The 27701-nt window shown below is 64.1% G+C and overlaps 6 protein-coding genes across 10 annotated transcripts in view; 3 read left to right on the plus strand and 3 right to left on the minus strand.

Moving 5' to 3' along the window:
* The first annotated feature begins 171 nt into the window (after nt 1-171).
* Nucleotides 172-9064, plus strand: CRLF1 (cytokine receptor like factor 1). 3 transcript variants are annotated; one of them, XM_077191530.1, is made up of 8 exons: nt 172-351; nt 5321-5599; nt 6679-6808; nt 7100-7269; nt 7498-7655; nt 7729-7897; nt 8145-8334; nt 8451-9064. In XM_077191530.1, exons 1-8 carry the CDS (start codon nt 270-272, stop codon nt 8764-8766), a joined length of 1494 nt encoding a protein of 497 aa, XP_077047645.1. In that variant the 5' UTR covers nt 172-269; the 3' UTR covers nt 8767-9064. The 3 variants fall into 3 exon arrangements, with proteins under 3 accessions (XP_077047645.1, XP_077047644.1, XP_054506269.2); XM_077191529.1 differs by having other exon boundaries at nt 8145-8327; nt 8451-8603; XM_054650294.2 differs by having other exon boundaries at nt 8145-8323; nt 8451-8603.
* Nucleotides 9065-9212: 148 nt separating this feature from the next.
* REX1BD (required for excision 1-B domain containing) lies at nt 9213-11784 on the minus strand. Its single transcript, XM_054650429.2, has 5 exons — nt 11717-11784; nt 10963-11045; nt 10284-10488; nt 10112-10200; nt 9213-9735 (listed from the first exon to the last, which is right to left on the minus strand). Exons 1-5 carry the CDS (start codon nt 11717-11719, stop codon nt 9663-9665), a joined length of 453 nt encoding a protein of 150 aa, XP_054506404.2. The 5' UTR covers nt 11720-11784; the 3' UTR covers nt 9213-9662.
* Nucleotides 11785-12418: 634 nt separating this feature from the next.
* Nucleotides 12419-13630, minus strand: UBA52 (ubiquitin A-52 residue ribosomal protein fusion product 1). Of its 2 annotated transcripts, none has more exons than XM_054650298.2 (5): nt 13519-13630; nt 13027-13145; nt 12853-12939; nt 12660-12762; nt 12419-12559 (listed from the first exon to the last, which is right to left on the minus strand). In XM_054650298.2, exons 2-5 carry the CDS (start codon nt 13127-13129, stop codon nt 12466-12468), a joined length of 387 nt encoding a protein of 128 aa, XP_054506273.1. In that variant the 5' UTR covers nt 13130-13145; nt 13519-13630; the 3' UTR covers nt 12419-12465. The 2 variants fall into 2 exon arrangements, with proteins under 2 accessions (XP_054506273.1, XP_077047656.1); XM_077191541.1 differs by having other exon boundaries at nt 13510-13597.
* Nucleotides 13631-14369: 739 nt separating this feature from the next.
* KXD1 (KxDL motif containing 1) lies at nt 14370-16782 on the minus strand. Its single transcript, XM_054650297.2, has 5 exons — nt 16639-16782; nt 16248-16348; nt 16000-16152; nt 15579-15625; nt 14370-14836 (listed from the first exon to the last, which is right to left on the minus strand). Exons 2-5 carry the CDS (start codon nt 16340-16342, stop codon nt 14604-14606), a joined length of 528 nt encoding a protein of 175 aa, XP_054506272.1. The 5' UTR covers nt 16343-16348; nt 16639-16782; the 3' UTR covers nt 14370-14603.
* Nucleotides 16733-22981, plus strand: FKBP8 (FKBP prolyl isomerase 8). Of its 2 annotated transcripts, none has more exons than XM_077191527.1 (9): nt 16733-16838; nt 17316-17597; nt 17729-17898; nt 18164-18252; nt 19124-19341; nt 19415-19587; nt 19671-19748; nt 21631-21768; nt 22162-22981. In XM_077191527.1, the coding sequence occupies exons 2-9, from the start codon at nt 17330-17332 to the stop codon at nt 22246-22248; spliced, it is 1221 nt and encodes a 406-aa protein (XP_077047642.1). In that variant the 5' UTR covers nt 16733-16838; nt 17316-17329; the 3' UTR covers nt 22249-22981. The 2 variants fall into 2 exon arrangements, with proteins under 2 accessions (XP_077047642.1, XP_077047643.1); XM_077191528.1 differs by lacking the exon at nt 16733-16838 and adding an exon at nt 16961-17036.
* A 775-nt stretch (nt 22982-23756) lies between these two features.
* The window catches only part of ELL (elongation factor for RNA polymerase II), a 49337-nt gene continuing 45392 nt past the window's right edge, over nt 23757-27701 (plus strand). The window contains exon 1 of the mRNA XM_054650050.2: nt 23757-23941. Coding sequence (XP_054506025.1) covers nt 23807-23941 — 135 coding nt within the window. The 5' untranslated portion in view covers nt 23757-23806. The remainder of the gene's footprint in view (nt 23942-27701) is intronic.

Below are 27701 nucleotides of genomic sequence, written 5' to 3' on the forward strand. Positions count from 1 at the left end.
CCCCGGCAGGGCTGGGGGGGTCCAGCATCCCGCGGCGGCAGCGGGCACCGGGCGGGGGCCGGTGCCGGGGCCGGTACCGGAGCGGGGCGATGTGGGGGGGGGGGTGGCGGGGCCGGTGGCTTTCTGCCCCCCCGGGGGCGGTCCCGGGGCGGGGCCAGGGCGGCAGTTGGGGCTTTGGTAACCGGGGGTTGCTCAGACTTGCTCGGGACTTCCCCGGACGTGCCGGTGCGCTCCGCCGCCCCGGGCACCGACGGGCACCGGAGCAGGCCATGCCGCGGCCGCCGCTGCTCCCGATGCTGCCGCTGCTGCTCCTGCTGCTGCCGCGCCTGCCCCGCGCCGAGCCGCTCTCCTGTGAGTACCGGCAGCACCGGGCGGCTCCCGCAAGGTGGGCGCGGGGCGGGCGGGGGTCCCGTCGGGGCCACGCGGGCGCTGCGCGGAGCCCCCCGGGGCTCTCCCGTCCGGCTCCGGCCCCGGCGTGCGGAGCCCCCCGAGGTTCCCCCGCTTCTTTCCGCGTGTCCCGTTCCCCCCCCAGCGGTGCCGGGATGCGGAGCCCCCCGGGGCTGTGCGCTCCTCTCCGCGTGCCGCGTCCCCCCCGGCCCCGGGATGCGGAGCGGCCGCGGGCGCGGCGGGGGCACCGCCGGGCGCACCTCGGGGCTGCGCTTCGCCTGCGCTGCGGAGGAGGAGGAGGAGGAGGAGGAGGAGGAGGAGGAGGAGGAGGAGGAGGAGGACAGGGACCCCCCCGCGGAGGGCAGCCGGGTCCCCCCCTCCCCTCCCGACAGCAGCCGGGATCCCCCATCCCCGTGCCCGCAGCCCAGCCGGGACCCCCCCGCCCCTTCCCCGCAGAGAACAATAGAGGAACCTTTTTTGTGCTGCCCCCCATCCCCGAGAGCAGCGAGGAGAGCCCCCCCTCCCCCGGCGCAGCCGCTGCTCCCTCTCCCCACGGAGAACGGCGACCCCGAGGAGGGCCGGTCCCCCCTTGTCCCCCTCCCCGCCGTCCAGCCCCCCCTCCCGCAGAACAATGCGGCTCCATTCCCCACCCAGGACAATGGAAACCCCCGGCCTCCGCCCGGAGAACAATAGCGAGCCCCTTCCCCTCGCGACCCCCTCGCAGCCCCGGGAGCCATCGCCCCCCTCTGCCCCCCCCAAAGCCTCTGAGACCCCCCCTCCCCCTGCCGAGAACAACGGGGTCCCCCCTTCCCCCGGAGAGCCGCCCCCCCATCCCAGAGAACAATGAATCCCCTTTGCCCACCCAGAACAACGAGGATCTCCCTCCCCGCCCCACGGAAAACAACGACCCCCCCAACAAAAACAAAAATCCCCCGGGGGCCCTCAGTGATGCCCAATTTGGGGGCCCCACGGCGGTGGCAGGTCCGGGAGGTGCCACCTGTGGGCTGAGCTGTGGAGCGGCCTCAGCCCCGCGGGGATCGGGGTCCCCCCGGCCGTGGGGGCACACACGGGGGAGGGATCCCCCCTTCCCCACGGAGCCCTAAACCCGACGGAGCCCCGGTCCCGGCCACCGCCCCGCTGCCCCCGCTGCGGCCCGAGCCAGGGGAGGGCGAGGTCCCGCTCCCCGCTCCCCGCTCCCCGCTCCCCGCTCCCCGCTCCCCGCTGCCCGCAGCAGGAAGTTCGGCTTCCTCCCTATGATGGGAATTTCTCAAGGCGATGGATGTTCTCCGCTCCGACGCGCGAACGGGACCCGCCACAAACGGCACCGCTCGCCCGGCGGCTCCCGCGCCCCCTCCCCGGCCACCGGCACCGAGCCCTGACCCGGCCCCGTCCTTACGGGGGAGCCCCGAGGGCGTTAATTGGGGCAGGAGCTGCTGGAGCCATGGGGTGGGGAGGGGGAACGCTCCAAAAATCCCTTCGGGGGCCGTGAGCGAGAGCGGCCGATCCCGGCGGCTCCCGGTGCCCGCCCCGGTGCCCGCCCCGGTGCCTGGAGGGGCTGATCCCGCTGGGAACCGCCCGAGGCCACGGCCGGACCCTCGGAGGGGCTGAGCCCGCACCTTCCTCCTCCCGAGCCGCCGGGCTCCCCCCGGACCCCATTTCCCCCTCCCCACGGGGGTCCGGGGCAGCGCTGGCCCCTCGACGTGCGGCGCTGGCCAAGGCGAAGCCAAATCTCCTTTTAGAGAGCGAAAGTTTCCCCTCGGTGCAGCTCGGCCGCGCTGGAATGCCTGGGCTTTTTATAAATCCCTCCTCGAGCCCAGGGATGGGCACGAGAAATGCCAGTCGGGGATGAGAAAGGGGAAAAAGAGACTGGAGAGCAGGGTAGGAAAGAGGGATAAAGCATTTCTGGGTACCCTGTCTGCCCGCAAGCCTCGCTGCTCGAGTTTTAGACGAGCTCAAACTACACATATATATTTAATTTTATTTTTCCTGTGGAATTCAGAGCTTCCCAAATTCCCTTTTGTTCTTCAGGGCAATTATTTCTATTTTCCTTTAACCCCCTGCACAGCTCAATAAATCTTTTTTAACTGCGTGATCTCTGACACTTATCAGAGCTTTTTTTTCTTTCCTCCCCCCTTTTCTTTGCCAACCCCTTAAAACTCCGATATAAAACTAAAATGAAATCCGGCCCTTCGGAAGAAAAGCATAAACGTTCCCGACACCTTGGAAATGTGGTTTTACTTTATAGCATTACTTAGCACCTGATCAGCGTTTTTTTTTTGCAATAGAGAAGCCATAAAACCCCCGAGCAGGTATTTTCGTTGCAACTTGCACATTCCACAGCCTGCCTGCGTCTCTCCGGCCCTTTCCTCTCCCGATCGGAAAACTTCACACTTTTCCCTTTTAAAACACATGTTCGGCGCTGCGGCCGTGCTGAGGGGGGAAAACAATTCCGGGGGGAAAAAAATATAATATATATATGTATATAATTGGCCCCTCCAGAGGCTCCTGCTCGGAGGAGGGGAAAAAAACCAAAATCCAGGGAAAAAAAAATACAGAGAGAGAGAAAATTGGCCCCTCCAGAGGGTCCTGCTCGGAGGATGGGAAACGTGTCTGTTTTACGGTGCTCGTGTGAGTTTCTGGGGCTGTTTAGATTAGGGCTGAGGAGAATCAGGGCTCGGAGTGCTGGGTCTGTTATCGGCAGAGCCGCAGCAGCTCCGGGCTCGGCTCGTGGCGGGGTCGGAGCGGGGTGGGCGCCTTGGCAGAGAGGGGGGATGAGAATTCCAGAGGCCTGGCTGGCCTTGGGAAGGGCTGGGATGGATCCATCGCCATCCAGGGATGCTCGGGGCATCCCGGAGTACCCAGCACCGTCCCGCGGCCGTTCGGGGTACCGGGTACCGATCCGGGGGTGCTCGGGGTGCCCGGCACCAATCCGCGGATACTTGGGGTGCCCCAGGCTGCCTTTCCCCGCTGCATTGCCCTCCTCGCCCCTCACCAGCACGGCGGCAATTCCTAATTAAGCCTCCCCGGAGCAAGGAGGATTTCGGAGCCCTGATTGCGGAGCTGGGGGGCGGACCCTGCTGGGATCTCTGCGGCGTGCGGGGCTTTCGGGAGCGCCGGGCGGGAGCCGGGGCGGGCGGCGGGCGCTGAAAGCCGAGCGGGGCCCGGAGGTCGCCGGGGCGGGAAGGTCGCGGCACTTTCCGGGAGGTAATTTGGGAATATTAACCCGGCGCGTGCGGATGGAGCCGATAAGGGCTGACGGACACGGAACAGCCCGGCCGGGGCAGCCGAGGGGGCCCGGCGTGAACCGGGATGGGAATTTCCCCGCTCGGAGGGGCTCCCGCAGCCTGTGACACCCTCGGGATGTCCAGGGGAGAGCGGTGGGATTTGGGAGAGGGCCCAGGATGGGAATTTCCCCGCTCGGAGGGGCTCCCCCAGCCCCGGCACCCTCGGGATGTCCAGGGGAGAGCGGTGGGATTTGGGAGAGGGCCCAGGATGGGAATTTCCCGCTCGGAGGGGCTCCCCCAGCCTGTGACACCCTCGGGATGTCCAGGGGAGAGCGGTGGGATTTGGGAAGGAGCCCAGGACGGGAATTTCCCCGCTCGGAGGGGCTCCCCCAGCCTCGGCACCCTCGGGATGTCCAGGGGAGAGCGGTGGGATATTGGAGGGGGCCCTGGATGGGAATTTCCCCGCTCGGAGGGGCTCCCGCAGCCTCGGCACCCCCGGGATGTCCAGGGGAGAGCGGTGGGATTTGGGAGAGGGCCCAGGATGGGAATTTCCCCGCTCGGAGGGGCTCCCGCAGCCCCGGCACCCTCGGGATGTCCAGGGGAGAGCGGTGGGATTTGGGAAGGAGCCCAGGATGGGAATTTCCCGCTCGGAGGGGCTCCCCCAGCCTGTGACACCCTCGGGATGTCCAGGGGAGAGCGGTGGGATTTGGGAGAGGGCCCAGGATGGGAATTTCCCCGCTCGGAGGGGCTCCCCCAGCCTGTGACACCCTCGGGATGTCCAGGGGAGAGCGGTGGGATTTGGGAGCACACGGTGAGGATGAGGCGGGAGCTCTTGGGAAGCGCTTCCCAGCCCTGGGCGAGGCGATCCTGGGGGAAATGCAGGACCTGGCAGTGTTGGAAAAGGCGGGGAGGGGGAAATCCCCTCGAATTTTCTTTTTTTTTTGAAATCCTTTTGTCGCGGAAAAACTTCCGAAGCTGCAACCCAGCCCCGCCCCAGCCCTGGGGAAAATAAAGATAAAAAGTGGATATGAAAAGTATTTTTAAAGTTCTAAAATAGATGCAGATATAAAAATAGATATTAAATGTGTTTAGATATAAAATATATGTAGATATAAAAGTAGGTGTAAAGCGTATTTAAATAGATAAAAATAGGTGTGTATTGAGATACAGAATAGATACAAAAACTATTTAAAGAGATATAAAAGATACAAAATGTCTTTAGGTATAAAATGGATATAAAATGTGCAGAAGTAAAGAATAGATATGAAACACATTTAAACCAATGTAAAATAGAAACCAGTGTCTTTAAATGGATGTAAAATGGAAACCAGTGTGTTAAATTGATACAAAATAGATATGTGATGATTTAAATCTATATAAAATAGATATGGGATTTAAATCAGCATAGGCTTGTGATGATTTACATCGATGTAAAAAAATAGCTAAACAATGTGTTTGAATTAACATAAAACACATATGATGATTTAAATTGATATAGACGTGATGATTTAAATTGACGCAAAATAGCAAAACAATGCACTTAAGCAGATATAAAACGTATTTAAATGAATACAGAAGAGACATCAAGGCGTTTAAATCAATGCAAACCAGATAAACAGACCCAAGACACGCTCAAACAGCTCTAACCTCGTCAGCTCAATTCCAAACCCTCATAACCGATTCCCCCCGCTCTGTCTCTCCGGCTGCAGACCCCGCCGTGATTTCCCCCCAGGACCCCACGCTGCTGATCGGCTCCTCGCTGGTGGCCACGTGCACGGTCAGCCCGGACTTTCCGCTGAAAGCCGAGGACCTGTACTGGACGCTGAACGGGCGGCGCCTCCCGGCCGCCTCCTACGCCACCCTGGGCCCCTCCACGCTCAGCGTGGCCCTGGCCCGCCTCAACGGCTCCAGGCAGCAGTCGGGGGACAACCTGGTGTGTCACAGCAGAGACGGTGGCATCCTGGCCGGCTCCTGCCTTTATGTCGGATGTACGTCGGTGCTGCCGCGCCGTGCCGGGGTCTGGGCTGTGGGCTGGGGTCTGGTCACTGTGGGCTGGGGTGTGGTCACTGTGCCAGGGTCTGGTCACTGTGGGCTGGGGTCTGGTCACTGTGCTGGGGTCTGGTCACTGTGCTGGGGTGTGGTCACTGTGGGCTGGGGTCTGGTCACTGTGGGCTGGGGTCTGGTCACTGTGCTGGGGTCTGGTCACTGTGCCGGGGTCTGGTCACTGTGGGCTGGGGTCTGGTCACTGTGCCGGGGTCTGGTCACTGTGGGCTGGGGTCTGGTCACTGTGCCGGGGTCTGGTCACTGTGGGCTGGGGTCTGGTCACTGTGCCGGGGTGTGGTCACTGTGCTCGGGTGTGGTCATTGTGCCGGGGTCTGGTCACTGTGCCGGGGTGTGGTCACTGTGCTGGGGTCTGGTCACTCTGTGCCAGGGTCTGGTCACTGTGCCGGGGTCTGGTCACTGTGGGCTGGGGTCTGGTCACTGTGGGCTGGGGTCTGGTCACTGTGCTGGGGTCTGGTCACTGTGCAGGGCTGTGGTCACTCTATACTGGGGTCTGGCTGCTCTCTGCTGGGGTTTGGTCACTGTGTTGGGGTCTGGTCACTGTGCTGCGGTCCAGCCACTCTGTGCCAAGGTCTAGCTCTGTGTCAGGGTCCAGCTGCTCTGTACTGGGGTCTGGCCACCACTCTCCCCCATGGGATCGAAGCCAGGGATCCCCAGGGAGGAATCAGACTCCTGGTTCTCACCAAAGCGTGCCAGGAGCTGCTCTGGTGGAGCCCTGACCTGCGCGCAGCTCAGAGGCTGTTTCGGCAAAGCCTCGGTTAAAACGCGCTTGTCCGAACCAATAATCGTAAGATTTTATCTCGGGCTATTTTAAGGCCGATGCTCTGTCCCAGGAATATGGGATCGGAACGGGGAATGCAGCTCGGGTTTGTTTTTTGGGTCGCTACGCATTCCCGGGAATACAGAGGCTCAGCTGGGAACGCAGCTTGGATTTGGGGTTTGTGTCTCCGTGGCTGGAAAAAAACAGCTCTGGAACCTCCCGTTCTTTGGTTTTTGTCTCTGCCAGTACCCCCAGAAAAACCAGTCAACATCACTTGCTGGTCCAAAAACATGAAGGACCTGACCTGCAAGTGGGCGCCAGGGACAGAAGGGGAGACCTTCCTGCACACCAACTACACCCTCAAGTACAAGCGCAGGTGGGTGCTCACCTTCATCCCTGTTGTCGTTAAAAACGTTGGAGTGGGATTTAATGGGAAACAGGGAAGGGGCAGCTCGATGCCTCCTGGCTGGGCCCTGCTTTTCTGGGATGAGTTTCCTCATGGAGCTGGGGAGGGTGAGGAGAAGCTGCTGCGGGCCTGGTTGAGTTGGAAATCACTGAGTGAACCACAGGGTCAGTCCCGCAATTCTGACAGCGTGGAAAAACCAAAAGGTGACCCACGGGAGCGTGGGGGAGTGGTGCCAGCACCTCATCCATCACCTGCCCGCAGGTGGTACGGCCAGGACAACACCTGCCAGGAATACCACACGGCCGGAACCTACTCCTGCCACATCCCCAAGGACCTGGCCCTCTTCACGCCCTACGAGATCTGGGTGGAGGCGTCCAACCGCCTGGGGGTGGCCGTGTCCGACGTGGTCATGCTGGACATCCTCGACGTGGGTGAGCCACGGGTGCCACCGCCGTGCCGGTGCCGGTGACCCTGCGAGGGGAGCGGCCGCGCCGGGCTGGGGCGGGGGCAGCAGGAAATGGGCGATATGTGAGCAGAATTGCTCCTAATCGAATTAGGCTGTTTGCTCCGAGTCGCTCCTACATCCGCGGCTCCTTAACCCTCGCGGCCCCGCGGCGCTGCCCCGCTGTGCCCCGGGCCAGCCCTGCCTGTCCCCGCAGTCACCACGGACCCGCCGTCCGACGTGCACGTCAGCAGAGTGGGCGACCTGGAGGACCAGCTGAGCGTGCGCTGGAGCTCCCCGCCGGCCCTCAAGGATTTCCTCTTCCAAGCCAAGTACCAGATCCAATACCGGGTGGAGGACAGCTCCGAGTGGAAGGTGGGTGGGCACGGCCGGGGGACAGCGCGGGGGTGGCACAGGGTCCGGGTGCCGCCATCTCCTCCCTCCGCAGGTGGTGGATGATGTGGGCAACCAGACCTCCTGCCGCCTGGCCGGCCTGCGCCCCGGCACCGTCTACTTCGTCCAGGTGCGCTGTAACCCCTTCAGCATCTACGGCTCCAAGAAAGCCGGGATCTGGAGCGACTGGAGCAACCCCACGGCCGCCTCCACCCCGCGCAGCGGTGAGTGCGGCCGGCAGCGCTCCCCGGTGCCGCCGCGGCCGCGCTCCCCTCCCCGTGCCCCGGGGGATGTGCGGGGCCCGCTCCATGCCCGGCACCTGGATTTCCTGCAAAGGAGCCAATTTGGAGCTCGGCTTTCCCGGCTGGGAGCCAAAACCTGCTCGGGTTCCTGTCCTCGTTCACGGCACGGCGGTGATGGGGGGGTCGAGGCGCGTCCCTCCGTGTGGCGCTGACCCCCCTGTCCCCGCAGAGCGAGTGGCGGGGGGCTGCGACCCCAAAGTGGGGGAGCAGAACACGACGCTGCGGCGGGAGCTGAAGCAGTTTTTCGGGTGGGTGAAGAAACACGCCTACGGCTGCTCCAACCTCGGCATCAAACTCTACGACCAGTGGCGCGTGTGGCTGCAGAAATCGCACAAAACACGCAACCAGGTAGGTAAGGAGCCTTTCGCACTTCTTCTCCCCGGCTGGGTGGGGACGCGGGGTGACCCCCCACCCCAGGGATGCTGGGGGGTGACGCCGACCCCGGGGCGACGCGGGGCTCTGCTCCTCTCCGCAGGTTCTTCCCGGCGATAAGCTGTAGCCCGCGGGGGACCGAGCGCCGGCAGGATGGGACGGGGCGCCCGGCGCCCACCCGGGACCGCCCGCGCCCGCCCCGGCCCCGCCGCGGGGGCGCTGGGAGGCGGCCGGGGCGCAGCGCGGCCCCGCAGCCCTGGGGGATGGGGTGGGGTGAGCTTGGGGGGCCGGGCTGGCCCAGCCCCGGGGGCTCTGTGGGACCGCGGCCCTGCGGCAGCGAGGGGACGCCCCAGCCCTGCCCGGCCGGGGGAGGCACCGCGGAGCCTTGGCTCCGCCAGCCGGGGCAGCCCCTGGCATGAAAGGGGCGCCGGGGGCTTCCCGGGTGACCCCACCCTCGCCGCAGTTCCCCCCGGGAAGCGATTTTGGCCTTTCTCTCGCCAGGGTCCCACGTGCGAGTGCACGGAGGGGTCCGTCCCCAGGGAGCCACGCGGGCTGATTGGAGGCTGCTGGGGTTTGCCCAGTGCCTGCTCCAGTTTTGATTCAAACCAGCCTTATTTTGGTTCCATTTCAGTCAATTAGGAACAGATTTAAGCTTAATGCCAATAAACCTCTGAAACCCCACCGGGGTCTGCGTCAGCGGAGCGGCAGCGCTGCGCGGGGACGGGGATGCAGCGGGCAGCCAAGTGGGGCCCGTGGCCTTTGTCACCCCATCCCGGGGCTCCCAGGGGACCGAGCCAAGGTGGAGGGGGTGGCACTGGGGCAGAGGGGCCACACGAACCCTTGAGATCACACCACTCAGGCCAGCTCCATGGGGACAGGTTTATTTGGGGTGACCATAGAAAAAGCGCGTGCGGAGCACCGGAGCTGCAGTGGGGCTGGGGGCACAGCCGCTCTCCAAGATGTGGTCTGGGGGGGCTGCTGCCCGTGAGGCTCCAGCTGGCAGCAGGGACAGTGCCCAGCTCGATGGAGGCCTGGCAGGGCAGCCCCTTGGCACTGCAGGGTGTGCTCTGCCTTTGGCACAGCCGGGGAGGGGAACCAGCCCCACGCCGGAGCCCTCTGCTGAGGGGCACTCAGGATTTAGGGGGACCCCTGTTGTCCCAGAGGGAGCTCCTCCACCCCTTCCAGCCTGTGCTGCAGCGAAGGGGCCCAGAGGACAATGCCCACCTTGCCAAGGTGCACCGGGAGCGGGCGGGGGATGAGCGGGGCCCCCGTTCCACCAGGCCGGCCCCTCCAGCCGTTCCCACGGGGACACCCATCACTCAACTTCTTCCGAATCGTACTTAAGGTCCTGGAGAATTTCGCTGATTGCCTCAATGGTTTTAATTAGCCTACGAGAGCGGATGGAAACTATAAATAAAGCCCATATGGAGCGTATTATGTGGGCCGCCTCGCCTTCCCCGCGCTGTTTATGAAACACTCAGCCTGGGGAGGCCGAGGGGACGCGGCCACGCAGCGCCGCCAGACCCCGAAGGCACCATCTGGGCCCCCCTGGGCCACAGGGAGGGCGGGGAAAGGCAGGCAAGGGGCTCCTGGCCTGGGCTCCGGGATCCCTTCCAGCTCAGGACACGCCAGGACCCTGCGGGCTGGGGAGGGGGCGCCACCCCAAAACAGGGGCAGGAGGGGATGGCACTGGGGGTTCTGGGCTAGGGGGGACTCTGCCTTCCCAAAATGAGGGGGGACAGCAGCGGGGCCACCACCACCTACTTGTGCTTGAGCTCCTGCACCTCCTGCTGATGGGCGCCCACGTCGGGCTGGTCCTGTGCCTGCTGCCGGGCCAGCTGCAGCTGCGCCGTCTGTGGGGGACACCATGGGAGCTGAGACCCCCCCAAAGCAGCCCCAGGGACCCCCCCTCTCCCCTCCCCAGCCCAGCACCCACCAGCTGCAGCTTCTCCTGCTCCCTGTCCTGGAGCCGGGCCAGGTGCTGGGCCAGGTCGGGGCGGCCGAGCTGGTCCCGCAGGCGCCCGGCGATGGCCAGCACCTCCCGGGAGATGCCGCTGAAGGCCACGGTGACCTCGTGCACCAGCTGCCGGTACCGCGGGAAGTCATAGTGGGGGGCGCTGCTCAGGTAGGCCCGGTGGCCCCTGCGGACAGACCAGGGGGGAAAAGCCACTGTCACCACCCTGGGGTGCCCATCCTGGAGCCGAGCCCCCTTTGCCGCCCACCACAGGCAGCACCAGCGGGGTTTTCCTGCCTGTTCCTGCCTGGATTTGGCGGCATGAGCAGGCAGCCTCACCCCTCACACGGGACAGGGTTGGAAACTGCTTTTTTTGGGGGGGAAGGTTGGGGGTTTGGGTTTTTTCGTCCTGTACACTCTCAGCCCTGCATCCCAGGAAGTCCATCATCTGCTGGATGCTGAAATAGGATTCAGGTGTCCAGCGCAGAGTCCCGCTGCCAGCTGGAGCTCATCAGCCATCCCCATGGCCCCGTCCCAACAGGATGCAAAATAATCGGGACGGGGGATCCGGTTCCCTGCTGGGGGTGCCCCGCCCGCCCCGGTGGGTGCCGCCCCCGGGGCCCATCCCCGCGGCGCTGCCGGTGCCGGTGCCGGTACTCACTCCTCGAAGAGCCGGTACGTCTCGACCCGCTCGCTCTGCAGCTCCCGCAGCCGCTGCAGCAGCTCCCGCACGGCCTCGCCCGTCTGCGGGACAGACAGGAGGGGACGCGGTGGCACCGGTGAGCCGGTAACGGCTCCGGGCAGAGGCGGTACCGCCCAGCGGGATCGCCCCGGTGCTGGGGCAACGCGTCCCCGCCCAGCACCGGTTCTGGGGGTCCCAGGTGGGTTCCGGCCGCGGGGCTTGAGCTGAGCCCGGCACCGGCACCGGCACCGGGAGCCGCCCGGCCTTGTGCACACAACACAGACGGGCACCGGGACCCCTCATATCCCCCTGCCCACCACCGCGCCCCCCGACCGCCCGTGCACGAACCGGACTGACACCGGGACCCCCCGGACACGTGCCCGCGGTACCGAAGGGCACCGGGACCCCCATCCCGTCCGTGCGTGTGTCGGGACCGCTCTCTGTGCACGCCCGGAGCGGCACCGGGAGCCCCGGCCGTGCTCACACAACCCAGACGGGCACCGGGAGCTCCCCGGCCCCGGGTGCCCCCGCCCCGCTGCAAACGCACCGGGAGCCCCCCGGCCACGTGTCCGCGGACCGGCACCGGGATCCCCCCGGTTCACAGACGGGCACCGGGACCCCCCCATCCGCGACGCCCCCGTGACCACGCGCGCACGGACCCGCTCGGTCCCGGGACGCCCCTCCCGCCCCCCGGGGCCGCTCCCGTTCCCGTCCCGCTCCCGGTGCCGCTCACCATGGCCCGGCCCGGCCGCACGGCGCAGGCCCGGGGCCCGCGGGGCGGAGCGCGGTTCCGCCGCCACCTGCAGGCACCGAGCGGCAGCGCCGCCAGCCCCGGTGCCCTGCCCCGGGGCCCCGGTCCGGCCCCTGTGAGCGCACGGCCGGGGGTCCCGGGGGGTGGGTAGGGGGATGCACTGGGGGCTCCGTGAACAGGGGAGCCCGGTGCCGGTTCCTGGACACGCGGCCGGGGGCTCCCGGTGCGTTTGCCGCTGAACAGGGAGAGCCCAGGACGGAGCCGGTCCCATGCACACCTGGCTGGGGGTCCCAGCAGGTGGGTAAGGGGGGGCCCGGTGTTCATCCAGACCCTGCAGAAGTGACCAGAGGACGCCCAGTGTGTGAGCAGGGGCACATAGGGCTCCTGGTGACAGTCACCCCCCATGGCTGGGGGTCCCAGTGCACGAACAGGGAAGGGTTTGTGTGTGATTCTGGTGCCAGTCCAGTCCCTGGCCAGGTCCCAGTGTCCATCTGCTGCGTGCACATGGCCGGGGGGCCCGTGGGTGGGCAGGGGGGTCCCAGTGCTGACCCAGTTTGTGCACACACTGCTGCAGCACCACCACCTCCATTCCTCCCTGTCCCCCCACCCTGCTATGCTGCTCCAGCACCGCCCCCATTTACTGAAAACCACAATTTGGCTAAAAAAACCACCAGAAAACAGGGCTGAGCGTTGCAATACTTTATTGGCCAGGGCAGGCAGGGCTGGAGGCTCTATTTGACCTTCTTCTTGGGGCGCAGGTTGTTGGTGTGCCCGCACTTCTTCTTGCGGCAGTTGACGGCGCGGGGGTGCAGGCGGGCGTAGCACCTGGGGGGGACAGGTCAGCAGAGCCCCGCGGCCCCGGGGAGGGCTCTGGGGGCTGCAGGAAGGGGCTGAGGGGACACGGGGAGGGGGCACGGGGACGTACTTGCGGCAGATCATCTTGTCACAGTTGTACTTCTGGGCCAGCTGGCGCAGGGAGGGCTCGATGATTCCCCCTCGCAGGCGCAGCACCAGGTGCAGGGTGGACTCTGTGAGGAGACATTGGTGTCACACCGGGGGGAAAGCAGCAGCCGGCACCCCAAAAATGCCCACCAAACCCCCCAGGGTCCGGGGAGCACCTTTCTGGATGTTGTAGTCTGCGAGGGTGCGGCCATCCTCCAGCTGCTTCCCCGCGAAGATCAGGCGCTGCTGGTCGGGGGGGATCCCTGCGGGACACAATCACACAATCAACCGCGGTGGGGACACCGGGGAGCCCCGTGGGGCCACCCCGCCGCCCCCGGCCCCGCCTGTACCTTCCTTGTCCTGGATCTTGGCTTTCACGTTCTCGATGGTGTCATTGGGCTCCACCTCGAGGGTGATGGTTTTGCCCGTGAGGGTTTTCACGAAGATCTGCATCTTGGCACCTTCTCACCTGCGGCAGCGGCGGCCGCGTCACCCCGGGCCGGCCCCGTTATCGCCACGTCCCGCCCCCGACAGGGCCCCGCCGCCCCCCGGCCCCTCAAAGCCCCGTTCCCGACCACCCCTCCCGGGATCCAGCCCCCATCCCGGGATCCGGCCCCGCTCTCCCGGGAATCTGGCCCCACCCCGGGTCTCGGGGCCCTCGCGCGGGATCCAGTCCCGTCCCCGGGGACCCAGGGCCCCTCCCGGGTTTCCAGCTCCCACTCCGGGATCCAGCCCCCGCTGCCCGGGTCCCAGGCGCCCCTCCCGGGATCCAGCGGCCCCTCCCGGGATGCAGGGCCCCCGCCCCGGGCCCCGGGCCCGCTCCGGTCCCGCACCGCGCGCACCCGCGGCCTCGCTGCTGAGGGAAAGGGAGGCGGGGCCGGAACCGCGGCCGCGTCACTGCCGGTGGGGACACCGGCACCGCCCGCGACAGCTCCGTCATTTCCGGCGGGGACACCGGCACCGCCCCGCGACAGCTCCGGCACCGCCCCGAGACCGTCCGGCCACTGTTCTGTCACTGCCGGGGGGACACCGGCACCGCGGGACAGGGCACGGGAGCGTCCGCACGGACCTGGGACCAGACCGACCCCGGTCACACGGCCCAGGACCGACCCCCAAACCCGACACTGACCCTGGGACCGGCCCCCAAACCCGACCCTGACCCCACAGCCCCTGGGACCGGCCCCACACTGACCCCATGGCCACAGGACTGGACCCATGACCGGCCCCAGAGTTCCAGGACCAGCCACACAGCCCCACAGCTCCAGGATCAGCCCCAGCAGCCAGTCCTCCAGTCCCCCACTCTCCTCTCATCCCCTCCCAGGCCTTCAGGACCCCAAAGCCAAGCAGTTCCTCCACCACACCACAATGCTGGTGGAAAAGAAAGATCTGGAGAGCTGCAGTTCCTGGGAACCTGCCTGTGGAGCCGCCAGCAGCAGTGTGTGAGGGGCTGAGTGCGAGAACCAAAGGGAAACACGGCTCTGGCTCATCCAGCAGTGAGAACTCAGCCAGCACAAGTCCATCAGCAGCAAGGACAGACCCTAGGCAGAGCTGGCGGGCACACAGAGCCTCAGAGACAACATTTCTTACAAAACACAAACATCTGTCCCCAGAAACGGCTTTTCTGCGCCAAAAAATCTACACGGAGGGTGAAGTGTAGCGGCTCTCCTGAGCACAGGAAGGACGGAGGACAAGAGGCATTTCCAACCCAGGATTTACTGATTCCCCCTGAAGCCAGCATGGTGGCTTTACACCTCAGTGGCACTTTCCAGGCAGAAGGGCAGCACCTTCCTCCCTCAGCTTCTCCCAGCCTTGGCTTCCCTCTTCCCAAGAGAGGAAAAAAAAAAAAAACCCAAAAAACCCAAAAGAGCAACACACAGCTATAAATACAGGCTAGAAAGTTCTGCAGGGGCAGCACGGGGCTCCTAGTCTAGTCCAGGTTGGCCGTGTCCTCGTCTGTGAGACTCTGTCCGTTCAGGGCCGGGCCCTCGTAGTGGCCCTGGGATAAATCCTCAAACTCCTGGCTGGTGGTGGGGGAGATGAGGCCGGGGCTGCTGTCACAGGACTCCGTGCTCTGCTCCGAGGTAGCGATGGTGGTCGTGGTGCTCTTGGGGACGGGGTCGAAGTCGTCGTCGTCCTCCAGGATGGGGGACTCGTGGATGTCTGAGGGGGAGGAGGCAGGGGTTAGGGTTGTGCTGAGAGGGATCCCCTGGCTGGGATTGTGGTGGGGGTTGAAAGAACCCAACGAATGGCAGGGCTGTAAATTGGGGGTTGGTTGGAATTCTTGCAAGTTCCCCAGGATGGGGGACTCGTGGATGTCTGAGGAGCCAGGGGTTAGGGTTGTGGTGAGAGGGATTCCCTGCTTGAGCTTGCAGCTTGTAGGGGTGAAAAAAAAACCCCTACAGGGTGTAAATTGGGGATTGGTTGGAATTTCTTCCAAGTTCCAGCCCCCACTCTGGGATCCAGCCCCCGCTCCCTGGGTCCCAAGCCCACTCTTGCAAGTGGATTTAATGGATTTAAGGAGCTTGCTGGGTTTTTGGGGAAGCAGCTACGGGCCAGCACGTGGACTTGTGATTCCTGAGGGATGCCTCAGGAACAGAGACTCTTCCCACAGGAGGAAAACTGAGCGTGGAGTGCCAGGACAAGGGGAATGGCTCCCCACTGGGATTTTGGGAAGGAATTCCTGGCTGGGAGGGTGGGCAGGCCCTGGCACAGGTGCCCAGAGCAGCTGTGGCTGCCCCTGCATCCCTGGCAGTGCCCAGGGCCAGGCTGGACAGGGTTGGGAGCACCTGGGGCAGTGGGGGGTGTCCCTGCCATGGCAGGGCTGGCACTGGGGGGGATTTAAGGTCCCTCCAGCCCAACCCATCCCATGACTCTGTAGATCTGGGTGTCAGGAATCACTCACTGCTGAAAGCCTCCGGGTACTGCTTTGCCAACTTCCCTTTGAGCGTCCTGGGGAGGAGAGAACAATCCCAGTCCGTGGGGAGCTCAGGGATCCAGAGCTGCCCCCCAGCTCCCTGGGCAATGCAAACAAATCCCGAGGGTGAGGGATTCCCACCCCAAACCCCCCATCCCAGCACAGTTCAGTTCCTGAACCCCCACATTTTGTGTTTTGTGACCACCCCGAGCAGCTCCCACGGCAGCAGAGCCCACCCAGAGCAGGATCATGGAAACCCAAAGCTCCGAGCTCCACTCGGTCACATCTTTTCCCTTCCCCGACAGATTTTCCTTCTCACAGCCCCCCAAATTCCAACCTGTGCCCTGCTCTAACACCCCCCCCCCACCCCTCCCGGCATCCCCGGGCCCGTTCCCGCCCGGTTTCCCACCGGATCCTCCGGAAGATGCTGTCCAGGTCCTTCTTCATCTCCACCAGGGTCCTGGTGTGGTGCAGGAAGCGCTCGCTCATCTGCTGCATGCGCACGCTGGACAGGTTGTTGAAGTTGAGCAGCATCTCGTTGGTCTTCTCAAACCGATCCAGCCTGCGCGGGGGAGGCACAGGGAGCTCGGTAAAGATCCCGGCAGGCTCCCGGTGCCGGTACCGGGTTTCTCACCGCCCGCTCCCCCCGGGACTCACATGTTCTTCTGGGCCAGGATGATGGCGTTGACGTCCTCGGCGTTGACCATGCCCAGCACCCTCCCGCAGAACACCTGCGAGGCCGAGGGCTCCATCGTGACCTGCGGGACCGCGGGGCGGCTCAGCCGGGGCACCGGAGCCCCCCGCGCCGGTAACGGAGCCCCTCCCCTTCCCCTCCGTGATACCGGGACCCCCTCCGCCCTGCCGTGCACCCAGTACCGGCTACCCCGCCGCCGTGCCCCCTCCCAGGGCGGTCCCACACGCCGGTAACGGGGGGGTCCCCTGGCCGCCCGCCGCCCCCGGTAGCGCCGCCAGCCCCGGGTTCCCTCGAGGACACGGCCAGGGTCTCTAGCGGTGTCCCCGGCGCCTCCCACCAGCACTGCCCGCGCACCTGCGGGAGCCCGTCCCGCCGCTTCACATGACGGGAGCGGCGGCGGTACCGGGGGCGGCACCGGCGGCCACTCCGCGCCGCTTCCGGGTGTGCGGTCACGTGGGGCGCGACCCCGCTGCGTCACCGCGCCGAGCCGGAAGTCCCGGAGAGCGGCCGGGCGAGAGGGTCGCGACCCCTGCGGGCATCACGGAGCCTCTCCGGTACCGGCGCCGAGCCCCGGCCCTGCCGCCCGCCGTTCCGGGGCGGCCGCGCTGGTGGCGGTCCCTTTAAGGCGTCGGGGGGCGCCGCGGGCGCGCGGCTGACGAGCGTGCTCCTCACCCAATGGCGTCGCGCGGTGGGCGGGGACCGACCAATAGAAGCGGGGGGGCGGGGCCTGCGCCCGCGCGTTCGCGGGCCAGGTGGGAGCGGCGGGGGGCGCGCGGCGGTCACGTGGGGCGGGCGGGGGGCGCGGGGCCGCCCCCCCCCCACGGTACCGGGCCGGGGCCGCGACCCCCCCGATCCCACCGGACAGACCCCCCCATCCCACCGAGCCCCCGCCCCGCCAGGCCCCGTCCCCCCCGGCGCTCGCCAGTCTCCGCTGTCCCGTTGCGCATCCCCCGCCCCCGGAGGGTCCCGCCGGTCTCCGGGTCGGTGCCGGTAAGAGCAGCCCCGATCCCCGCCTTCTCTCCCCGCTCCAGGTTGCTCCGCCGCCATGGCGTCCAGCGGGGAGGAACCGAGCAGCGGCTCCCCGGGCCGGGCGGGCACCGGCAGCGAGGCGGCGGACGCGGCTCAGCTGGACACGGCGGAGGATTTCGAGGTGCTGGAAGAGGAAGGGGAGGAAGATGAGGATGACCTGAGCGAGCTGCCGCCGCTGGAGGACGTGGGCCGGCCGCCGGCGCCGCCGCGGGAGGACGCGCAGCCCCCGGTGCAGGGCGCGGGGGACGCGGCCGGGGACCCCGAGGAGTGGCTCGATGTTCTGGGTGAGAGCTGAGGCTGCTCCGCTCCGGGGCCTCTCGGGCTTTCCCCGGGCTACAGGAGCCGCACTAGGGTGGGGGCAGTCGGGTTTTCCCTCCCCAGCGGTCCCCATGTGCCCCCGTTTCTCTGTGCCCAGGGAATGGTTTGCTCAAGAAGAAGACGCTGGTGCCGGGCCAGGGTGTGGAGAGCCGTCCCCAGAAGGGCCAGGATGTGACAATCCGCCTGAAAGCCACGCTGGAGGATGGCACCGTGGTGGAACAGGACCCGGCCCTCACCTTCACGCTGGGGGACTGTGATGTCCTGCAGGTGAGCACGGGCTGGAGGCTCACCTGGGAGCAGGACCTCACCTCAGGGCTCAGAGGAAGGGCAGGGGTCGGTGACATCCTGTTTGTGGGTCAAAGTGGCCCCTCTGCCCTTGCTCGTGCTCCCTCCCATGATGTTGGCCGAGTTAGAGGGGGTTTGGAGCCATCTGGTTTTGTGGAGGATGCTCCTGCCCGTGGTGGAGCATCCAGGAGGTTGGCACTGGAGAACCCTTCCAGTCCCTTCCATGGTGCCATGTTGTGCCCTGCAGGCTCTGGACCTGTGTGTGCAGCTCCTGGAGATGGCTGAGACGGCTCTGATCGTGTCAGACGCCAAGTACTGCTACGGAGCCCAGGGCAGGTGAGCTGGCAGCCCCTCAGCTGGAGCAGGGTGGTCCCACACAGGGCTGGGGCAGCTGTCCCCTGCTCACCTGGTGTCAGCCCATCTGTCCAGCCTCTGCTTCCTTGTCGGGGTCTCTGGCTGCTCACAGTGACCCCGAGAAAAGTTAGAAAGTCTCTGTTCCCAGCCCGGTGCTTGAGGAAGGAGTCAGAGCTCTTCATTTCTTGCTCTTAAGGTTGTTTGTTGTTCCTTATCTATAAAATTCTTTCTCCTGTCCTGCCAAGGTCCATCCAGCAGGACAGTTCCAGGCACTCTGCCTGCCCTGGGGCAGTGTTATGTGTTTATACTAAAAACTACGTGTACAATGTTTACAATTGCTTCCCAATACCCATCACCTGTGTTAGACAGTGAGCTTCTACTCTAAACCAATCCAAAAGTGCCACCATCACAGCAGAAGATGGAGGCCAAGAAGAGGAAGGAGAAAGGCTGGACATGCCCAGTTCCCTCCATCTTGCCCCCTAAACCCCCATTCTAAAAACCCCAAAATCTACTTTTTCACCTCGCGATAAATTCACTATCACTCTACTTAATTTGCCATGGCTTGCAGATCTTCATCTAGGGTTGGTAACTTGCTCCATGGGTCATAATCAAAACCACAGGGGCATCTTGGGCTCTGTGCCAGGGTCTCTGAGCCCCCTGGCAGGGGTCTGGGCTGCTCAGGACAGCCAGAGGGATGTCCTGGCTCCTGACACCTCCTCGCTTGCCACGAGCAGCGTGTCCTATCTCGAGTGCAAAGACCCCCATCACCAGGGATTTCTGAGCTTGGATTTCACGGCGCCGAACCCTCAGAGCAGCACCTGAGGGGTGGCAACGGTGGCGTGGCTTTGTGCAGGAGCCCTGATGTGCCCCCCAACGCGCCCCTCACGCTGGAGGTGGAGCTGCTGGCGGCTCGGGATGCGCCAGACCTGGAGCTGCTCAGCGGGAAGGAGAAGATCCAGCTGGCCAACCGCAAGCGGGAGCGCGGCAACTTCTTCTACCAGCAGGCAGACTACGTGCTGGCCATCAACTCCTACGACATCGCCCTCAGGATCCTGGGCTCCAGCTCCAAAGGTACCTGTCCCCACCCAGAGAGGGTCCCCTGGGCTCCAGGCCCTGCTGTGACCTGCCCTCGGGGGGTGTGCAGTGGATTTCAGCCCGGACGAGGAGGCCGAGCTGCTGGACGTGAAGGTGAAGTGTCTCAACAACCTGGCGGCCTCGCAGCTCAAGTTGGACCATTTCAAGGCAGCTCTCAAGTCCTGTAACCTGGTGCTGGAGCACCAGCCAGGGAACATCAAGGCTCTCTTCCGAAAGGGGAAGGTGAGGAGGGGCCCCTTCTCTGCGGTGTGGCAGGGGGTGAGGGACAGACCTCAGCCCTGCTCCATCCCCGTGTCACCCTGCAGGTGCTGGCTCAGCAGGGAGAGTACAGAGAGGCCATTCCCATCCTGAAGGCAGCCTTGAAGCTGGAGCCTTCAAACAAGGTAGGCTGGAGGTGTGTGCTGCCCGTGATCCCCCTGGGCTGGGGGTCTCCTGGGTGCTTCTTCTCTCTCGTCCCTGTCCCTTCAAACCTCACTGTTGCCCCTGGGGGGCTGAGAGTCCCTGGAGCTGTCCCCAGCTCCGTGGAGGGAGGCTGGGAAGAGCCCCCAGAGCCTGGGGAATGATGCCCCACGTGGAGTGTGGCTGGGCTGCTCTCCAGCCTTATCTCCATGCTGTGAGGTTCCCTGGTGACCTTTGGTCCTGGTGGTGACAGGACTCCCTGCCAGCCCATCCATACTCCAGCCATGCTGTGGGGAGGGTCCAGGTTCCCCAGGTTCCCCAGGTGGCTGGGGCAGTTTGTGCTGTGGCTGGGGGAAGTGGAGCAGAGCTGAGTCCCCACAAACTCGCTGGGCAGCCCCAGGAGTGAATCACCGGGTGCTGGGAGCAGCCAGACCTCGGTCCAGCGCCCGGGCAGGGCGAGCTCTGGGTCAGGAATTTCCTGTCAGTTAATGATCAGCTGCAGGACTGGTGCCTCGGGAGAAATCAAAAACCAGTGCCAGGAAATGACCCCAGCAGGAGCGAGACTGGGAGGAGACAGGGAGGTGTTGCCTGCGCAGGGTCGTCCTGGGGGTCTTGGCCCTCCAGATGGGCTTTAATCCTTGTCTGCATCTGGTGTGTCCATTTCTTACCTGGGGCTTTCACCAGACCACCAGGATCTGTGCCATGATCCAGTCCCTGAAGGTCACGGGTGAGGTGTGGCACAAGCAGGTGCTTGGTGGCCCCACAGCACCTTCAGAGGTGGTGTGAGCTCCCTTGAGAGGGTGAGCAGGGCCCCAAACCCTTTCTTTCCCATCAAGGTCAGGGTGGAGAGGGAGCAGCGCAGGGAACCATTCCCCTGGCACGTCCCTGGGCAGGGCGGCTGCTCCCCAGCAGTTCCGATGGAGCTTTTAATTGGAGAGGGCTGGAAAATCCGAATGCCCGGCAGTGACGTGTCCAGTGAAACCACAAGAACAGCAAATTACTGCCCTCCCCAGCTGCTGCCCGGGCCCCAGTGGCGGCGTGGGTGACTCAGGGGCCACGGCTACCAGTGCTGAAAACACTCCAGAAATGCTGGGCTCCACCTGCCTCCCGCCAGGCTGTCACACACATCCCTCCTCTGAGCCCTCCGGGATGCTGAGGGCTGTCTGACGCTGATGTGACAGCCCTGGTGAGCTCTGAGCAGGAGCGTTCTCTCCTCCAGACATCCAGATTTTCGTGTTGGAGGCAGATTTCCCCAGCTGGCAGGGCTGTGTTCTGGGGATGTGTCCCCCAGCAGAGGGCACAGCGTGGCTGTGCCACCAGGGCCACCACAACGTCCTCCTGCCACTGTGCCCTGCTCAGCTCCCTGGTGCTTCCTGCTGCTTTTGGGGAGCCTGTGGGCCCCACGCAGGGCTCAGAGCCTTTTCCTGCCCTGGCAGGGCAGGTGTGGACACGCTGTGGGTCTTGCTGCAATCCCACTTGACACCAGGCTGAGTTTTGAGCCCGCTTTCCCAGCCTGCTTCCAGACAGAAAGTGGGAGAGCTGGTGCACGTCTGTCCTCAAGGCAGGCACTTTCCTGTCTCGATTAAAGGATAAAATCCCTTTGCTGGTGTCTGGCATCAGCCCTGGGCTCTGCTCCTTGCTGCCAGGCAGGGAGTGGCTTGAGCAGCCGAGAAGGACAGAGGGGCACTGGACCCACAGAGTGTCCCCTGGTGCAGCCCCATGGCGCTGGGGATGGGGATGAGGCCCCATCACCCCCTCAGCTGCTGTGCACATCCCAGGGGCGGTGGAACGTGCTGTGGGTGGCAGGTCCCCTCCCTGGCAGGTGGGGAGGGTGCAGGGCTGATGAGAGCACGCTGTCCTCCCCAGACCATCCACGCTGAGCTCTCCAAGCTGGTGAAGAAGCACGCGGACCAGAGGAACGTGGAGACGGAGATGTACAGGAAGATGCTCGGGAATCCCAGCACCGCCAGCACCCCCAGGAAGTGCAAAGACAAACTGCCCTGGGTAAGGCCTCTGGGGGGGCTGGGGATCCACAGGGCTGTGTCAGCGTCCCCCAGGTCCCCCAGGAGGGACACAGCCCCGCTCCCAAGCAGGATGTGGTCGGGCAGTGTCAGGATCCCGCTGGGAGCAGGGGGCCGTGCTCCGGGAGCCGTGCCCAGAACACATCCAGATAACAGCCTGTGCCCTGGCAGTGTCTGGCTGTGGATCACAGCCATGCCAGCTGCACGCTCCGGACTTTGCTCCCGTTGGGAAGCGCTGTCAGCTGGCGGCACACGCTGTCCCACACGGCGCTGCCTTTTTGGGATGCCCTGTCCAGCAGGCAGGGCAGGCGGGGTGGCACGTGTCCCCTGCCATGGGCACAGCCCCTGACGTGTCCCCCCGTGCTCTGCCCCGCAGTCCATCCCCTGGAAGTGGCTCTTTGGCGCGACAGCCATCGCGCTCGGCGGCGTGGCCTTGTCCGTGGTCATCGCCGCCAGGAACTGAGGGTGGCACCGGGGTGGCCCCTGGGCACGGGACCCGTGCCAGCTCCTGGCTCTCTCTGCCGAGGGGCTGCCCCGAGGCTCTGCCACCCCCTCCCGCGGGCTCGCAGCTCCACGGATGCTTTCTGTGCCGGAGGTGCCGGATCTCCCTCCCGACGTTCCCCACATCCCTCCTGGCACGGGCGGGTGCCACCCGCGGGGTGGGCAGGGGGCTGCTGGCAGAGCAGGGACCCCCGGGCAGCCTCCTGGCAATCAGGGGCTCAGCCCCCAGCCCTGAGGGTGTCGGGGGCAGCAGGAGCTGCCTCTCACGGGTGCGTCCTGGCTGTGCCCATCCCTGCTGCCGGGACAGGATGGGCAGGGGGTGGCACGGAGAAGGAAGCTGTGGGAAGCGATGTGGATGTGCCCAGGGGGAAATGCAGCGACATTCCCTGATTCCTGGGGGCTGCCAGGGACTCAGCCCTCCTGGAGGTACCTGCTGCCCTCCTCTGCACATCCCTGGAGTGTGCAATGTCCAAAGGAAGCCAAAGAAACCCGCGGTGGGAGGGATGGAGGAGGGGAGCGCTGCAGACCCCCTGTCCCGGCTGTCTTCCCATGGGTCCGAGCCCGTCGGGGGTCCCTCCCTGCCCTGCAGCCCCCCCAGCGCCTGCCCAGCCTCAGCTCTGCTCATGGGGGGTTGTAGCACTGTCCTTGCACCCCAAACTGACTGTGAACTTCCCAAATAAAGGACAATTCCTTCACATTCCGGCCTGTTTATTGCCACACATGGGGACGCATGGAGTCTGCAGGGGGGGCGATGCTCAGGGGGGAGCCTGGCACGCCGAAATCAGCCCTGGAGGAAGCCTGGAACCTTCGGGCTCTACCTGGGGGTCAGGGGGTCCGTGCTGGGGTGCTCATGACTGGGGAGGTCTGCAGGGTTGGGGGGTTCATTCCTGGGGGATTCACACCTGGGCGAGTACAGGGGGTGCCCACCACGGAGTGTCATGCCCAGGGGGGTCCGGAGGGTTCATGCCTGGGGGGCTCACACCTGGGGATCCAGAGGGTTCATGCCTGGGGGGCTCACGCCTGGGGATCCAGAGGGCTCATGCCTGGGGGGCTCACACCTGGGGATTTCATGCCTGGGGGGTCCAGAGGGTTCATGCCTTGGGGGGCTCATGCCCGGGGAGTTGATGCCAAGGGGTTGCAGGGAGTTCACACCCGGAGGGTTAAATGCCCGGGGTGGGTCAGGGGTTCATTCCCGGGGGTTCACACCGGGGTTCCCCCCCCCGCCGCCCCCTCCCCACGCTCCCGCAGCGCTCCCCGGCTGCACCAGACCACCCTCCCCAGCATGCCCCGCGCCCTTATTTACATATCCCCGCCTCCTCCTCCCTACGGCCCAATCCGGCGCGGCGCCCGGAATCACCCAGCCAATCGGCGCGCCCGCTGCCCACCTCCTCGCCCCAGCAACAGGCGCCCCGCGTGGGCGTGGCCGGCGGAGCGGCGCATCATGAATAATTCATAAGGAGGGGCGTGTCGGCGGCGGGCGGCCCCGGCGGCCCAGGCGCGGAGGGGGAGACGGTCCCAAGATGGCGGCGCTGCAGGCGGAGCGCGGGTACGGGCTGTCCTGCGGCCGCCTCGGCCGCGGCACCCGCGTCTCCGTCTTCCACGTCAAGCTCACGGAGAGCGCCCTACGCGCCTTCGAGAGCTACCAGGCCTGTAAGGTACGGGGCTGGCGGGCGTGGGGCGGCGGGCACGGCCCCGCCGAGGGCGAGCGGGCGGCCGCCACGAGGCCCCCGGACGGAGCCCTGCGGGCGGCACCGGCGGGGATGTGAGGGGAGGTGAGAGGGGGGAGCTCCTCGTGGCGTGGGCGTGTGGCCCGGGGCGGGGGGACTCCCTGCTGGGGGGCTGAGGGGGTGCGGAGGCTCCCGCCCCCCCCGTCCGTGAGTGACCGGCGAACCGGGAATGGGGGGGGGGGGGGCGATCCTGGTGCCAGGTGCCTGCGGGACACCGGAGGGGACCCGCGGTGCCCTCCCGGTAGCGCCCCGGAGCACCCCGGTGTGTTCCTCATCCCCGGCAGCGTTTGCGGGGTCCCTCTGGGCCCCCCGGTGAGTGACCGGGGAGGGGTCGCGATCCTCCGCCAAGTGCCCGCGGGGCACCGGGAGCTGTCGGTGCCTCCCGTTCCCCGCCGCGGTGATTGCTGGGGGCACCCCCGTGTGCCACCGCCCCGGTGGGTGAGCGGGGACCCCCGGTGTGTTCCCCATTCCCGGGTGGGTGACAGGGGCCCCGCGGCCCCGGTGCGGGGGTGGGCGCTCGGTGCCCCCCCCGGGAGGTGGCGAGAAGCTGCCGTCAGTGCCCGTGAGTGTCTGGGGAGGGGGCCAGGGGACGTCGGTGCCCCCCCCGTTTCCCCGGTGAACGTGACGTGGGTTTGCAAAGCCGGGGGGGGGCGGCGGGTCCATCCCCGGTGCTGCCATCCCGGACTGGGGGGTGCCTGCATCGCTGTGCCCTCCCCGGTGCTCCCGGTTGTTCATCCCCCGCCGGCTCGGTGCTCCCCTCCCGGGAGCGGGGGGAGGCACGTTCAGACTGTATTTTGAAATTTCCAGATTGTCTTTTCCGTGCCGTTTCCTTGAAATGCATCCAGAGAGCTTATTAGTCATGTAAATAGAGAATAATGGCAAAGCTCGGCAGCTGGTGTTGGGATGGACCGGAGAGGGGTTCAAAACTGTCATTTTTTAGTGTAATTTTATTTTTATTGTATTTTTTCTTTCCGCCTCTGATCCTGCGACGAGCATTTCTGTCTCCTCACCTTGCTGGGGGAAGCTGGGAGCCTAAACCCGTTTGTCATTAGGAGCGTCCTGCCTGCCAGCTTCTGTAGGATAAACCATATGTTGTCACAACACTATTTTTAATTTAGGGTGTTGGTTACATCACATCACTGAATTGGGCAATCTCTGTATGAGGACGAAGGTAATGACTGTACCAGGGTTTATCAACTTATATTTTAATGAGTGTTTATCAGCATTATGAGAAGTCAGGAGGAATAAGTGACTTGGGTCGACTGAATTATTAGCTTTTTTTCCTCTGAAAAATGAAACAAATGATTCTTTCCTATATATTGGGAAAGCCTTTTATTTTGGGGGAGGGAGAGTAGGAAGACTACAGGCAGCTGCGTTAAATATTTTGGGAAGCTATTCCGAGTCCATGTCACACATGAATAGTGGTGTTTATTTTCTAAATGAAGTCTGGGCTCAGGATTGTTTGGTGGCCAACGGCCACTAATGAACTTTGCTTCCTTCACCGCCACCCAAAAGAGAAATAGTCAGAGGCTCCTGGTGATTAACTGGGCAGGAAGGGATAAGGGCAGAAGAGCTGCTTGTTTGTGTAGTGAACAACGCAACAATTAGTGGGCTATTAAACACATATGCTCATTCTGCACGGGTTCTATAAACAGTTTCCCCAGCTTGGTGAAGGTCTGGGCTTCCTCGGCAGCTCCGGGCCCAGCCCTGCCAGGAGCCACCCCCAGCACACCTTTGCAGCTTCTGTCTGTCCGGTCCAGCTCCGCTTTCATTTTGGGCTGCAGTGGCTCAATGGAAAAAATTTGCTCAGGCTCCTTGTGCCGGGTTTGGTTTGAAACGTGGTGGAACTGACGGCAGCGTTGTGTAATATGGATAATGGCCTGGAATCCAATCCTGCTCTTTGTGTTACCTGGAGCCCAGCGTGTGCAGTCTGACCTGTTTGGGGCACCGGGGGAGCGCGTCCGTGCCATTCCTGCGACAAGGCTCTGTCCCTCTGCCAGCACGGGCAGGGAAACGTCTTCAGTTCCTTGCTTGAGTTTGTTCTTGGGCTAATAATAATGTATTGGGATTACATAATCCAAAAATGATCACCCAGCCGGGCGAGCTGCCATTTGTTTGGAGTGTCCCTGGTGCCAGAGCAGTTGCAGGCTTGGTGTGGAGCTGCACCATGTGTGGATCAGGCAGCAGGGCTGTGGAGAAACAGATATTTGTCTTGTTGGGCCTCTGCTGAGGTGTGCTCTTGCCCTTCTGCTGAGTTGTCTGCGTCCTAGGGAAGAAAATGGTCAGGGATCCAAATGCTGGAGAGGGTTTGGAGCAGCCTGGTCTAGTGGAAGGTGTCCCTGCCCATGGAAGGCGTTGAAACAGGTTGAGCTGTAAGGTCCCCCCCCAGCCCAAACCATTCTGTGGTTCTGAGATACTGATCCCCAACTCTTGTGTCACGTACAGAGGATGAGGAGCTCCAGCTCCCAGGGCTGCTGGCTTCTGATCCTGGGAAGGGTTTCTTTGGTAGCTCACCTGAAAGAAATAGGAGCCTTAAAAAGAGAATTAGCACTGGCTTCACAGGGGACACAGTGAGACGTCACCCAGCTGCTCCTTGTGAAACTCGCTGCCCCTGAAACTGTTTCCCTACAGTTGTGAAACCGAGAGCTCTGAGCTCAGAGGGCTGAGCAGTGGGAAGTGTGTCCCAAGTTGGTTTGTCCAGCGATGAAACGAAGCCAGGCTGGTGTGCTCACCTAAAACAGCTCTGGGTTCTGCAGGGAGTGTAATTGTAGAGCAGCCTGCAGTTTGCTGCCTTCCTTTTGGGGGTGTGTGTGTGGTTAGGCGTTGCCACTCCCCCCAAAAAGGCAGGGCATGGCCAAGGCCAGCTTGGATGGGGCTTGGAGCAGCCTGGTCTGGTGGGAAGTGTTCCTCCCCATGGCAAGGGGGTGGAGCTGGGTGGTCTTCAAGGTCCTTCTGACCCAAACCTTTCTGAGATCAGATGATTCTGTGACTTTTCCCATCACTTCTGGCGTGGCCCCAACTTTGTTCCTGCCCCTGTCAAGGTAGAAGGGAGCTCCTCACACCTGTACCTTGCTTTCCTCTCTCATTCCTGTCCTCAGTGAGGAGATATTTTACCATCCTCACCTTATTCCCTTAGGTATCATTCATCCTTTATTTTCAACATCTGTTTTTTTAGCAGCATCCTGGGTAAGTCCCATCTTCCTGCCTGATTCAGGTGCCACATGGCAGACCTGAGTGTCCCTTGGCAGTGGCTCTGTCTCCTGTGCAGTGAAGGTGCTGATGGCTCACAGGCAGTGTCAGGGCTGTTCCTGGAACCCTCACCTGGGCATTTCCCGACTTCCCCGTGTTTCTGTGAGCCTCTCTCTGTGGTTGAGGAGTGGTTCTTTGATTCCAGGCAGTGTGATGCAGTCACACACCTTTCCCTGTCATTTTGTGTTGGCCTGACAATGGCTGAACTCTGCTCCCGGTCCTGGTGGTTTTAGGAGGGTTTAAAGAAGGTTGTAGCATCCTTTGGTGATGGATGCTACATCCTGCTCCCCTTGTCCCTCTCTGCCCCTTCTACCCCAGAGCGTTTTGAGCTGCAGCCACCGCTTGATTCACTGGTGAACTTTGGCAGATGCACAAATATTTATTGGGGACTAAGCTGAGATAACCAAGGCACGTTGTCCCTGTGCTCACCCAGCTGAAT

Source organism: Agelaius phoeniceus, chromosome 29, assembly GCF_051311805.1.
Source record: "Agelaius phoeniceus isolate bAgePho1 chromosome 29, bAgePho1.hap1, whole genome shotgun sequence".
In the NCBI taxonomy this organism is placed as follows: Eukaryota; Metazoa; Chordata; class Aves; order Passeriformes; family Icteridae; genus Agelaius; species Agelaius phoeniceus.

Excerpts from the sequence above, each read along its gene's own strand:
- CRLF1 (XM_077191530.1), top strand. The coding sequence starts at position 270 with ATGCCGCGGCCGCCGCTGCTCCCGATGCTGCCGCTGCTGCTCCTGCTG. Across the intron at positions 7,270-7,497 it reads GCTGGACATCCTCGACGTGG|TCACCACGGACCCGCCGTCC; the intron begins GTGAGCCACGGG and ends CTGTCCCCGCAG. Across the intron at positions 7,656-7,728 it reads AGGACAGCTCCGAGTGGAAG|GTGGTGGATGATGTGGGCAA; the intron begins GTGGGTGGGCAC and ends CTCCCTCCGCAG.
- REX1BD (XM_054650429.2), bottom strand. Across the intron at positions 10,489-10,962 it reads ACGTACCGGCTCTTCGAGGA|GGGCCACCGGGCCTACCTGA; the intron begins GTGAGTACCGGC and ends GTCTGTCCGCAG. Across the intron at positions 9,736-10,111 it reads GTGCAGGAGCTCAAGCACAA|GCTAATTAAAACCATTGAGG; the intron begins GTAGGTGGTGGT and ends CCGCTCTCGTAG.
- UBA52 (XM_054650298.2), bottom strand. The coding sequence starts at position 13,129 with ATGCAGATCTTCGTGAAAACCCTCACGGGCAAAACCATCACCCTCGAG. Across the intron at positions 12,940-13,026 it reads CAAGATCCAGGACAAGGAAG|GGATCCCCCCCGACCAGCAG; the intron begins GTACAGGCGGGG and ends TGTGTCCCGCAG. Across the intron at positions 12,763-12,852 it reads AGACTACAACATCCAGAAAG|AGTCCACCCTGCACCTGGTG; the intron begins GTGCTCCCCGGA and ends GTCTCCTCACAG.
- KXD1 (XM_054650297.2), bottom strand. The coding sequence starts at position 16,342 with ATGGAGCCCTCGGCCTCGCAGGTGTTCTGCGGGAGGGTGCTGGGCATG. Across the intron at positions 16,153-16,247 it reads ATCCTGGCCCAGAAGAACAT|GCTGGATCGGTTTGAGAAGA; the intron begins GTGAGTCCCGGG and ends TCCCCCGCGCAG. Across the intron at positions 15,626-15,999 it reads AGCATCTTCCGGAGGATCCG|GACGCTCAAAGGGAAGTTGG; the intron begins GTGGGAAACCGG and ends TCTCCTCCCCAG.
- FKBP8 (XM_077191527.1), top strand. The coding sequence starts at position 17,330 with ATGGCGTCCAGCGGGGAGGAACCGAGCAGCGGCTCCCCGGGCCGGGCG. Across the intron at positions 19,342-19,414 it reads CCTGGGCTCCAGCTCCAAAG|TGGATTTCAGCCCGGACGAG; the intron begins GTACCTGTCCCC and ends GGGGGTGTGCAG. Across the intron at positions 19,749-21,630 it reads AGCTGGAGCCTTCAAACAAG|ACCATCCACGCTGAGCTCTC; the intron begins GTAGGCTGGAGG and ends TGTCCTCCCCAG.